The sequence below is a fragment of the Trachemys scripta genome, chromosome 4 (assembly GCF_013100865.1).
Source record: "Trachemys scripta elegans isolate TJP31775 chromosome 4, CAS_Tse_1.0, whole genome shotgun sequence".
Taxonomy (NCBI): Eukaryota; Metazoa; Chordata; order Testudines; family Emydidae; genus Trachemys; species Trachemys scripta.
Window position 1 is genome coordinate 123,842,448 of NC_048301.1, and position 13,263 is coordinate 123,855,710.

At 42.5% G+C, this 13,263-nt stretch overlaps 1 protein-coding gene across 4 annotated transcripts in view; it reads left to right on the top strand.

Moving 5' to 3' along the window:
* Nucleotides 1-1,164: 1,164 nt before the first annotated feature.
* DSTYK (dual serine/threonine and tyrosine protein kinase) overlaps nucleotides 1,165-13,263 on the top strand; it is a 57,981-nt gene continuing 45,882 nt past the window's right edge. For 3 of the 4 annotated variants that reach the window (XR_004645357.1, XM_034767185.1, XM_034767186.1), the window contains exon 1: nucleotides 1,165-1,616. Coding sequence is in view for 2 of the 4 variants with exons in the window: in XM_034767185.1 (XP_034623076.1) it covers nucleotides 1,340-1,616 (277 nt within the window). In the remaining 2 variants the exon portion in view is untranslated. Of the gene's footprint in view, nucleotides 1,617-5,238; nucleotides 5,376-13,263 lie in introns of those variants that run through there. The other variant, XM_034767187.1, reaches the window with a different exon arrangement.

Below are 13,263 nucleotides of genomic sequence, written 5' to 3' on the forward strand. Positions count from 1 at the left end.
TTACCAATATGTCAAGACAGCAATGGAATACTGTAAAAGAAACAAATTGTTCTTTACAAGGTAGGGAACCTGTGGAAATTGCTTTACACCTGTCCAGGTCTCTGACATAAATAACTGTAGATGGGTTTGGCAATAAATAATAACTTTAATTTAAAAAAATATTTTTTAAAAGGGTGGTCATCACCCTTAGACCATCTTTGTCATTCTTGATGTCATTCTTTTTTAATTATTTTTATCTTTCAATTCTGGGTGAAGGTGCCTTGAAAATGAGTAAATGACTGACAGATCTGGCTAGAAGCCAGGCAGAACGATAGAAACTACTGTGAAACCTTCCCCTTTCAGATCTGTGCTAATATCAACTCTGAGATGAACTGTAAGATTGTCAAACTTAGGCAATCTAAGTGAGTGAGAATTAAAAACAAAAATGAGTGAGTTTTATCATCATTACATGAGACCCAATTAATATTTCTTTATCACTGGTCCAAAACTAGTGCTGAAAAAAGTTTATTGGTACTGAAAATATTTAGTAACGTGCCTGTAGGGAAAGTGTCCTTCTACCCCCCTGTCCCAATAACTAGAGGTTATAAAGGTCCCCACAGAAAGGGAATTTGCCCTCTCTCCCCATAGAAAAGGGATGTGCCCCCCCATAGGGGTCTCTCGCCACAGCAATGGGATCTGCCCTCTCTCCCCTTAGAAAGGGGATGATGTACCCCCCTCCCCCAGGGGTCTCTCCCCCACACGAAGAGGCTGGCCCTGCACTAGGAGGAGGGTGACCAGATGTCCCAATTTTATAGGGACTGTCCTGATTTTTGGGTCTTTTTCTTGTATGGGCTCCTATTACCCCCCAACCCCCATCCTAATTTTTCACACTTGCTGTCTGGTCACCCTAACTAGGAGGAACCCCCTTTCCAAAGGGGCGTGGCGACGGCTATGCAGCGCTTTAACCGGAGCTGGTCAGGAATCCTATTGCAAAGGACTACACATCCCATGGTGCACCTTGGACAATAGCCACAGCAAACGCGTCCCCACTAGAGGACTACAATTCCCACAGTGCCCTGCGTCGAGGCGCAGACACCCTAGGCAGAGGACTACCATCCCCATGGTGCACTGCGGCTCGGGGGTCCTCCCCCCCGCCACCTCCCCCTTCCCTCCGCGGCGCCCGGATAAAGGTTCCGCTCCGTGCGCAGTGCGGCTCGGCGCGGCGCTGCCAGTGAAGAAGGCGGTGGGGCCCGGCCGCGGGGCGCTGTTCCCTCGCGGAGAAGGAGGCCGAGGCTGCAGCCTGGCAGCGGCGGAGTCTCCGCCGGGGTGGGGCTGGGATAGCGGAACGGACCTGGAGGACATGGACGGCGGAGGAGCCCCCTCGACTAGGGGCCACGGCAGCGGGGGCGGAGTGATCCGCGAGCTGTGCCGCGGCTTCGGCCACTACAACCGGCACCTGGCGCGGCTGCAGCACAACCTGCGGGAGACCAAGAAGTTCTTCCGCGACATTAAGTACTCCCAGGGGCAGCCCTTCCCCATCGTGGTCGCCGCCCCCGGGCCCGGGGAGCCGCCGCCGGCTGTCCTCCCCACGCCCGGCTCTAGGGACAGCGCCCCCAGCGGCAGCTTGTTGCAGCCCGGTAAGCGGGGAGAGGGGGGCACCTATGGGGTGGGGGTCAGAGGCGGGGGAGGGGCAGCTCAAGGGGTGGGGGTGGAGCCTCCGTGGGGAGCTTGGGGTCTGTGTAGAGCACAGCTGGGTTTAGGGGTGGGCTGTAGGGAGGGAGCAGTGGGGGATTTGTGGGGCAGAGTGTGTGACTGTGGGCGGGGTGGGGGCAGTGGATTGGGGGGGCAGGGTCGGGGGGGGCAGTGTATTCTGGGGTAGCATAGGGCTGATCTCTGGGCAGGGTCAGTGGTTTATGGGGTTGGTGTAAGTGCTGCTGGAGCAACAAAAATGGGGTAGAAAGTGTGGCTGTGGGTGGGGGAGACCTATGGAGAGATGTATAGTGAAGAGGAAAGGGTTGAGCATGCTGAGGTCCAGTGGAGAACTGGGGAGGAGAGGGAAACTGTGTTACAAGGGGGCATCGATACAAAAGGTGAGATGTGCTGGCAGATTTAAAGGGAGGTGAGGTTCTTGCTAGGTGAGTAGGGCTGCTGATTGGTGGCAGTTTTGCAATTACTGTAAAATTGAATGGGTTATGTGCAACGCCGTTTGTGTCAGTAAGAGCTCTCAGAAGTAACCATGTTTCTTTTGTTTTGTTTTACCTATGAGCAATTGTGAACAGCCATGGTACAAACATCTTTATGATGTGTAGAAGTTCAGTTTCCAGGGAATATCTTTGAGAAGGACCTACTGCAATTAACCGCTTTATAAACCTTTCCATGCACGCAGAAGTCATTCCTGAAGTGTACATGAAGTTTTTCTTAGATTTTTTTGCTCAATAGGCCTTGTGCACCAAATATTAAACATCCTGATTTAAAAATCATTATTGTTAGACTTAAAATCGGTCACACTCAAAATAAAATGTGTTTTATATAGAATACTTGAGACTGAAAGGGCTACTCTGAAAATGTAACCTAATTCTTACCACTGATGGGTTTTGTTTACATTCTGTTTTTTGTGGTTTTTGTTTTTAGTTTCCCAGGCAATAGGAAACAAACCAATCAGTTTCACTTCTGGTTTTAGCCAACTTTGATGTGATTTGTGCAGTGTCACAATACTGAAAGCATTGGTTTGCAAGCATTCCGGGAGAAATGTTTAGATACAAATAAAATTGTATTCAGTGGTATTTTTGACTTGTGTAATGTAAACTTTTTCCTTTTGGATGTTAAACTTGCTTAAAAACCTCTCAGTTTCGGGCATAAACTTTAGGACTTCACCCCTTTAAATTGCTTGAAAAACAATGTAAAATTTCAAATCACCAGTATTATTCCAACTTGAGCCCTTGCATGACTACCTAGTTTTGAATGTCAGTTCACTTGTCCTTTAGATATCAAGGCTGCAAAGAATGCCTGAGCAGACTGTTAAGCAGTCACTGGGCGGTTACTGTGGCCATGTATCTAGCATAAATGACTGGTCCAGAACTGCAGTTTGTTCAGTGGCTGTGTAGCATCCTGCAGATGTAGATGTAAGAATGTCTTAAGTTATGACAAGACATGAGCATCTGTTGCATGCATGCTAAGGTCATGGTCCTGCATGTTACCTTAGCATGTGAGTAATCAACTTCGTTGAATGGAACTACTGGCTTGCATAATGTTATTTCGTGTGCTTAAGTATTTCCAGCATAGGTGTCTAAAGCTGATATCTGTGTGAGATTTGAAATTTTGGGGCTGCTTTCTTCTGGTTAAAATATTTAAAAAAAAAAAAATTATTTTAGTGCCCAAACTCATGTTTTGTAGAACCAAATTGTAACCGAGGGGAGAGACTTTGAGTGCCTTAGGAATCAAGGAGCACAGCTCCTATTGATTTTTCAAGAAAGCATTTGCCTTGCAGAGTTAAATGCTGTAGCATTCTGTAGAGTGCATGGGAATCAGGAAGTAAACCGTACTAGTGTCTTTATTGTCCAGGGTTGAGAGAGACTTCCTGAAATGCTACACTTCTAATTTACTTTCTAAGTTTATAAGGTCATAATATCCAAAGAGGTCTTTAAAATAATAAAAAACAAACAAACCTATCCCTAGCTTGTTTTCAAGAACACAATCATGGCAGCCAATGTTATAAAATAACTTTATAGAAATACCTGGCTCCAAATAAGCCACTGGGAAGCAAGCTATCTAAAAGTTAGGTTGCCTTCACCTTGTTCTGTAACAATATCAAATGTATCTGTTAAGCTGAATTGCAGCCCTTCTGGTTTTATTGGAAAGGGAGGTTAAAATAATGGTTGGCTGGTTGTAGGACCTGAGCCCTGTCTTTCATGTTGTACACCTCTACCCTGATATAATGTGACCCGATATAACACGAATTCGGATATAACGCAGTAAAGCAGTGCTCCGGGGGGTGGGGCTGTGCACTCCGGTGGATCAAAGCAAGTTCGATAGAACACAGTTTCACCTATAACGCGGTAAGATTTTTTTTTTTTTTGGGTCCCGAGGACAGCGTTATATCAAGGTAGAGGTGTATTTGAAAGACTTCTAAAACAAACCTTAAAACTTCTGGCGATTAGGAGGGTGACCACTTAAAGCTGTTGGTAATGGACAAATGATTGATCACAGATTGAAAGGATGTCTCCTCTACCCAATGTACATCAAGCACTAAGACCACTAATTTCTTTGCTAGCAATACAAGCAAAATTAACTTGAGGATGGAAGCTTGGATTATGTTAATTACTGTTAAAAGGAGAACACCTTTGTTTGTAGCATCACTGTTTGTGTGTCTTGGGTTTAATAACAAAACATTGTCACAGATATACGTGTATCAAGATATTTCTACTGTGGTTTTATGACAAGGAAAAAATCTTTCTAAAGAGAGGCTTCTCATTAGTCTTCTTCAATGTTAAAGATGCTGCTTGTACGAAACTCTGGCTGTTCCTCTTTCTGACTTCACTAGCCGTCATGTTTTCATATAGAGTCTTTACATAATGGAATCTTCCCAGGGGTTCTGATCAGGGGTTTATAGATGCTACCAGGTTTTACTCTTGTATGTAAAGAACTGGCAAAATAAACCCCCCTAGACAACCGAGTAAGGGTTGTTTAGGGTTGCCAAAACTCGAATTGAAAACTGGTCCCCTTTTGGCAGTGGTGATGGGGCAAGCTGTTTGCTCCATCTGATAAAAAGAGATCAATTAAGATATCTCCTATGTAACGTGCACCTTATGAAACGGAACCCTGTGTCTACTGCACTGAACAATGATTAACAAATTGCAAAATACACATGGAAACTAAAAAGAAGAGAAGGTGGCTTGCGTAACTCTGTGTTAAAAATTGGTACCGAAGTGAAACCCTGCAGTAATCAGGACTTGAGTGCTATGGCACTAGTAGTGCTTAGAGCAGGGGTAGGCAACCTATGGCACGCGTGCCAAAGGCGGCACACGAGCTGATTTTCAATGGCATTCGCACTGCCCGGGTCCTGGCCACGGTCCGGGGGCCTCTGCACTTTAATTTAATTTTAAATGAAGCTTCTTAAACATTTTAAAAACCTTATTTACTTTACGTACAACAATAGTTTAGTTATGTGTTATAGACTTATAGAAGGAGACCTTCTAAAAACGTAAAATGTATTACTGCAACATGAAACCTTAAATCAGAGTGAATAAATGAAGACTCGGCACACCACTTCTGAAAGTTTGCCGACCCCTGGCTTACAGTATCTGAAAAGGCGAAACCTGCAGTTGCTGCATGGAATGGAATGTGATCTAATTGAATTGTGGGATGGAGGACTAATCTGAATGGCTGTTGCTGTCAAGGTGAGTAAACGGAAGTGAGCATATGCGGCTTTTAAATAAGGAATGCTGTGCTCTTGAACATAGCATGGTTGGCATATGTGGTAGGATAGCAGCAATAGTTACCCTGATTTTATTTTGAATCTGAGCGGTAACTGAACAAAATAAACAGCGAAGAAAACAGCATACCTTGCAAAAAGATGTGTTCATGGGCGAGGTACTTGGCTGCATACTTCGCTTAATTAAATAAAGTGGGGGAGACATATGGAGAGATGTATCGTGAAGAGGAAAGGGTAAAGTAACCAGGGATGCACTTGTAAATAGGCACTAAAAACCCCTTTTACTGTTTGAGGAACTGTTTCCCTTATTCTAGACCTAGCATCCTTATGAATTCTTCTGAAAGAAGACCTTACCATACTATGAGAGCTGGGGAAAAGTTTGAGATAGGACTGGTGTGGAAAGAAAGGGAAATCCTAGGACACTGTTCTGGAGAACAGACTTTGAAACTGCCATGCTGCCCAATGTTCCTATTCTTAGGTGATTAGCTCACTGTCCTGTTCTTTTACATCTGGTTGTCCAATGAACAGTTTTGTTCTCTTCAATCTCTGCCAGCAGTTTATTTTAAAGGTCTATCATTCTGAAACCTAAAACCGTTCACCCGGCTTCCTTAATGGTTTTCTGTCTTACTTTGGATCCTCTTGTGAAGTTCAGCTATTTTCCCTTTTTTTTTGTATATCGGCATCTAGATGAATCCGGAGATTTGCTGTATCAGTGCTTCAGGACTGACAAGTGTAAAACTGCTACAGTTGATGTTCTGTTGACTTTGTACAATGCTGTATATACAACTATTGAAGTTACTCTTTTGAAAGAGTTCTTAAACGGCTACCACAGAATGCTTGCCATATGGCTTTTTTTATTAAATGTTTTTGCTTCTTGTTCATCTAACAAGGTTACACATCGTGCTTAAAATAGCCACTTACTTTATGTGTATTGCAGCAATCCCCAAAGGATTGAGGACCCCATTGTGGTAAGAGATGGCAAAGATATGAAAACAAGTTCCCTAACACCGAGACTAGTTTTAAAGGACTGTTGGACTACCTGCTGGGTAGTACTTGGCACTATTCTGGCTCAATGCTGCTTTGACAGACCCTGTTCAAATAGATGAGAGAAATGCTGTTGTGGCTACCATGGTTCAAGATAAGGTGTAGACAGAACCCAACTCCACATACCATGAATACAGTGGCCACGTTATCAGTATAGTCATGGCTGCTCTTATAAGAGTCTGCTTTGGCATGTTGATTAGCAAAATACGTGTGTGTATGTATATGTTGCTGGGTCCTTTTTTTTTTTTTAAGATGTCTGCAAAATGATTTTGCAGAAGTCAGGGCACTTCACAGATGTTTTCAATCTATGTAGTTGTATTATAAATTATGTAATCGATCAAAGGGGTGCACTTGCTCCATACAGGGCAGAAATGCCCCTTGCTGGAACTCTTCAACTCCATAGTGCTGGTGTGTTCAAAATGTGCTACTCTTTGTATAGCATAGGAGACAGAGGCACCAGAACAGGGGGGGTCAGGGGACCGTGGCCCCACCACTTTTACCGGCCGTAAGGGTGAATGATAGATGGAGGGGGGGGGAAGAGGGGGGGGGGGGGGGGGGGGCATGGTTTGGGCACTGGTGACCCACCACTTCTGATCGGAGGAAACTTACACCCATACACACTGTAACTCTAGCTTCTATAACTCTTTCAAGGTCAGTAGTGTAGTTATCTGTTTCCCATAGCTTACTGCCTCCATTAAAATGTAACTTGGGTAACTGACTGCAGTGCTTTCCGCTCCAGTGCCCCCAAACCAAATTTATAAGTGACCTTAGATTTCATTCTTTGCTGTGCAGCCAGTTCTTTGGTTAATAGATTGTGAATCTTTCAGGACCGGGATCATCCCTTCCTCTTCCTAGCAAATGAGCCACTGGCTTTGGTCGGGGTTTCTGAGTGCTGCTGTAAACTTAGTAGCAGTAAAATAGTTTTAAATGGGGCACAACTGCTGTTTTGGGCATGGCAAATGAGCAATACTGACCATAAGGAATATCCTTTCCCCAGTAAATCTTGTTGTCTAATTTTACTCTAGATTTGCAGATTCAAAGGCTCTCATGGCACCATATGCTTAGGTGGCCCATGAGTGAGAATCTCTCAGTTGCAATGGTACTTACAGACCCAGGATCTCTTTTCCTTGGATTCTGGAGCAGTAGGAGAGATTCTGTTGGTGGAGAAAGTGAAGTCTCTTTTTGTGGACCTTGTTCACTTAAATCTTAATGATTTCTTCTTCAGCCAGTTTCTCTGATGCTGGAGGTGGGTACCTTAATGTTCCTGAAGCATCCCAAAGTACGTCTAAGGATCGTAGCTTCAAGTGTTTGAATTTTTCCAAGCTGTGGGCCACCAGACTGATACTGAAATCTAAAGAATAGCTAGTCAGTAGGCGCTGTTTTTACCATTACTGCTGAGGTGTTTTGACCTCATATGGTTTGCTGCGGAACTGATACTTTCTTCATGACTTCCCTTATACTTTTAACCTCTGTCTTGGGTGCCTAGAATATAGAAAAGATGCTTTTAAAAAATTCTGTATTGCTTGATTTACAAAACTAAAACTGGCAGTATAGGGAACACAGTCTCTAGTACTGTCTAGTGCAGTTTATATTTCAGCTTGGTAGAACGCAATTTTTTTTTATAATTTTGACTGATCCTATTGATGATTTTTAAGCATTTTTATTTTTATGAATTTAAATGTTCAGTTGTTTAAAACCCATACTTTTGTGTGTGTGGTTTTTTTCCCCCCCTGTTTTTATTGATGTAAATTTTCACATTTGTGGGAAATTGTGTGTGTGTGACAACAATGTAGACATTGAGATTTGAAAAGTCAGCGTCACATGTCAAAATTATATAAAGTAAATTTGCTTAACTTTTAAGTTCTCAAGCAGGATTTTTTTTACTTTGCCTGTTCGTAGATTTCAGTTATTGATAAAAATATTTTTGTGTGTATGGTGAAATCAACATTTACTAACAATTACTGATAAAAATCTAATCTTTCCAAGCCTATTTATATTTATAGAAGGACTGTCCTTAGTGAGTTTACTGTTTAGAGGCTTGTTCGAATTGAGTTTTGCCATCTCAGTCCAGTGTAGACACAGCACAGAAAGCACCCTCCTAATTAAGCCCCTGGTGGTAGACTGGTGCTATGGATGTCTTTTGTTTATGGTGTAGGTTCCAAGTTTGCACTGAGCATGCATACTCTAGTCAAGAGTTGACACTGTATAGTAGTTGACTTAATTCACTGGCTCTATCACTTACACTGACTGTAACAAATTAACTTGTTGAATGGATGCTGGTCACTGATGGATGTTATGGGCAGGAAGAAGGATGAGAATATATAAGCTTGTAGAACTGGAAATGTTCTGATCCACTCGGTAACTCATCTTCGTTAGGCTGCTGTATTGTAACCTTATTGATGTCTTGGTGTGGAGGGGTGAGTGTGCAAGCGCATACATATACTTGTGATAGCTTTCTGCACTAGTCAAAGAAAGTCTGGAAGAATCCTTACAAACTGTTTGTTTGAACATGTCTTCACAAGGTCCTGCTGTATAGAGTGTTGCAGCTGCAGTGGTGCCTTTGTATGCAGTGTTTGAGTTTGACATGTTTATGCTAGGCCTTGGTAGAACAAGGATGCATTCCAATCTAAGGTGCAGTAGGTCTGTAACTATTCTAAGACATGATTCACTTCTTGCTTTGTCTCAGAACTTTCAGACCCAATGTCTTGCAAGCTGCTAACCAGAGTTGGCTGAAATTTTCAATGCAGTTAGTGCTGAAGCTAGTCTGTCGTGGGTGTGAATTCTGGAACGACGTAAAACACACAATTAGCCTTTTTTTGGTATTCAAGATACAGCTTCAAGTTTTTCAATATTGAGAACTGATTCATTTTTTCTATCTGAGGGTTTTATACCGCTACCCATCATTGAGGGCCATCTGTGTAGAATCAGTACCAATAGCTAAGTCCCTAATGGAGTTCATGGAGTTTTGAGCATTCTTCCATTTTCAGGGTCAAATCTTTGGGAGAGTCGGGGAAGTGTTGTAGATTTTGGGGGGGCGGGGGGTGTCCATATTGTGAGCCTCACTTTTATGGTGGAAAGGTGTGGGTTTTGTTTTTTGTTTTTGTGTTTTTCTTCTTAAAAGTAAGACTTCTTGAACATTGCTATTGTACACTTAATAATCTGAATTATGGACAGGTAAACCTGACATCTTTGTTTTGCTTAGACACTTAATACCTAATTAACAAATTGTGCTGCCCCTAATCTGAATGATGTTGAGTAAATTAGATTAATGGAAAGGTATTGTAATGTAGGCTAAAATAATAGCCCTCTTTGTTAAATGTTAACAGACTTAAGTTAGTAATATTGGGAAATATTTGTCAATATCAGAGGACTCATTGTTTCCTCAGGATTTGAGGTGCTGAACACAATAGCTGTAGGTTTAAGCAGGTTCTCTTCATAGCAAACCTGTTACAAAAGCACACACCTCACTTGTGTTACTAACTGGCCATCTGGTCTATGGTGGCTTTTTAGAGAGTCTACTGAAGACCTTTTATACTGTGTTGATAACACAGTTTTTCTGTGGAAAAGATTGAATTAAATGCTGTGTATGCACACAAGCATAAAGGAACTGGGGGCAAGTGTATTTGTAATTGTTGTTGTCCAGGAATAGTAGTGCAGTCTTGGAGCTGCTTAACTCTTAAAGGACTAAATTTTGCCCTGGAATGCATATGTGTAGCTACTGTTGGTAGGTACTGTTGAAGTCAAGGGGAATCTTGTATATATATCTAGGGCGATGATGATCCAGACTGTGTATATAGAAAGCGCTCTAGTGAAGACTCCCTAAATATGGAGCGCTCTGCAGTCATGTTGACTCACCTTACTCCTTTTGGCACCTTAGAGAATAACAAATTTATTAGAGCATAAGCTGTAATTTGTTAGTCTCTAAGGTGCCACGAGTACTCCTGTTCTTTTTGCGGATACAGACTAAGACGGCTGCTACTCTGAAACCTTACTCCTTTTGTTCCGGTGGCGTACTGAAGTCTACAGGAGAGTTTCTCCTGTTGACACGGCGTGGTGTAGACAACGCAGTAAGTCAATCTAAGCTGTGTCAACCCCAGCTACTTTATTCACGTAGCTGGAGTAGCATAATTTAGGTCGACTTACCCTGGTAGCGTAGACAAGGCCTAAGACTATTATACTCATGTCTGATTCAATTTGATGTATGAAAAACTTCCTTAGGTCACCTTATCAAAACTTTTAATGTGTTCAAAGCCAACTCTTTTTAACTAGTCTTACTTCATATGTCCGCTGGAACTTGCTGCTCATGTATTGACATGTGGTATTCATGGTGGTCTTGCATTGCTGAAGTCCTCTGGTGTTGCTGATCTGATTGTCAATTGAAGGATGAACAATAAAAACTCTTGAACATTAGCACCACATCATTTCTCAATGCTCTCAAAATATTGGAGTGTGCTTACTGGCACATACATGCAAGTGTACTTAATCTCTTGTAGGGGAAAATGTTATGAAACACATTGAGTCTTGTGAGAAGTGTCTCTGAAACTAAACCCAATCCCTGAGCCTTATCAATACACCTGTTACCTATTGTCCTTAATGCTGCATAACTTTTGTAAGTGATACCTACAGGAATCACTTGACCTGCCACTGAAGTGCAGACCTTTGGATACAACAGCTGTTTAAACACTACCACTCTATAGTAACTTAGGGCAGGAAGTAGAAGAAATCCATATCCAATGGAAACTCAAAGGGAAATATTAGGTGAGCAAACTACTCAAGCTAGAGTTGGACCAGGATACCTGGGCAATGCTCCCTTCTCTTGCAAAAAGTGGGTTCTGTAGTTTTCCAGTGGTCAGGACCTACAAGTTAAGTCCACAGTGCTCTGTCTAGCTGCAAAGCAACCACTTGGCATAGGGTACTGGTTCATTATCGACCGGGTGTTCGTGACAAAATAGATGGCATCGTTTCTGCAGCATTTTGTCTCTTCCTTTTGATGTTTACCAATCGGGTACTGACAGGCTATTGCTACTAGGCTTATAAGAGCTTACCGGATAAGATGTAGGTGTGATTTATGGTCTGCTTCTGTGAACTATTGGAAAAACAAAGTTAATTTAGGTTGTGCTGGATGTAATCTTAACTGTCAAACTACAAATCAGGCAATTAATCATCACTTGTTATCCATAAATATGGCACCCTATTTTCCCTAAAGAATTGCATTTTGGAACGTACCCTGGCTTGTTCTCCTTGTTTGTCTATGAGCAGCAATTATACAACATTCCTACAGTAAAATGTGATATTGATGCAAGAGAAGTCCTGAGAAGGCTTTTTATTTTTGGACATGAATCTATAATTAAGATAAATAGCCCTTGCTCTGATCTTTTTGTGTAGATGAACTGGATATCCGAGCTCTGCATTTCTCTTAAATGTACTCTTCAGACTTATTATTGTGGCAGAGGTTTTAACCACAGATACCAGGCAGCTATTACGCTTCCTGCTTCTAGGTTGTCTTGTATCACAACGCACACCACAAGTGACAGAATGGAAGCAAAGGTAATTTTAGGGCAGAATAGAATGCAGGATGCAAACAACATCTCTTCTGTACCAATCTTGTGCTGCAAGCGGTCTGTCAGAACAAACTTTTTTTTAAGCAGGTAATTGTAGGGCAGTTACTTTTACGAGGGGTTCTCAAACTTCATTGCACCACAACCCCCTTTTGAGAATAAAAATTGCTACCCAATCCCAGGATGGGGGACCGAAGCCTGAGCCCACCCAAGCCCCACTGACTGGGGGGACGGGGGGAGTGGGACAAAGCTCAAGAGGAGGGTCTGTGACCTGAGTCCCAGCATGCAGGCCTGAAACACTCAGGCTTTGGCCTTGGGTGGTGGGGCTTGGGCTTCGGCCCTGGGTCCCAACAATTCTAAGCCAGCCCTGGGGACCCCATTAAAATGGGGTTGTGACAGACTTTGGGGTCCAGACCCACAGTTTGAGAACCGCTGCCTTTACTATAATATATAAAATAACAGTGTATGACGTTTGTAAAGTGGTGGTGGGTTGTGCCACACAAAGGCCTCAAACTTGCAGACTGAAAAGTAGCAGATGTTAACTTAACAAGCTTTTCCCCTCCCCCCTCCCACTGGCAATATTGGGTCACTTCTGTGGCTGCTTCCCTCTCACCATTATAGGTCACTCTCTAAATGTATAGTAGATGGTATGCAAATAAGATTCTTTGCTGGGTGCCAGAGCAAAATTTTAATGGCAAGGCTCTGCCTACTTCTCAGAGCTGGATAAATTACAATTCAATAAGGGGCCAGAGAGCATCTGCCTGCTCGTGTGGAAAACTACTTAGACTCTAACAAGGCTTTTGCAATACTAATGTAAACACTTTAAAAATCTGTCCACTGTTGAGTTTAAAATTACACAAAGCTTATCTAGAATAACAAATGCCTCTGAAGATAACCAGATCAGTTCGTGTGTGGCATTGGCATTTCACTTGTTCAGGAACATGTCCTCTTGCAGCTTGTCAACATCATGCATTTTGCTACCATCACGTAAAAAAGTTTATTTTGCTTATCAGTATTTTACTGATGCCATCTGCTAATTACCTGAATCTAGATTTAGGGAATTGATTAACTGAAAAAATGGTTTGTGGAAGCCTTTTCTGTTTTGATATTGGGCCTGTGTTGTAGAAATGAAATCTTACCAAAATAAAGCTGTTTAAACTCAAGACTTGAATTGAAGGCTAGCCTTGAATTTTAGCTGCTCTGTATCTGTTGGAATGTAAATTATGTGAGTTGACCAACAAGGAAAAATAA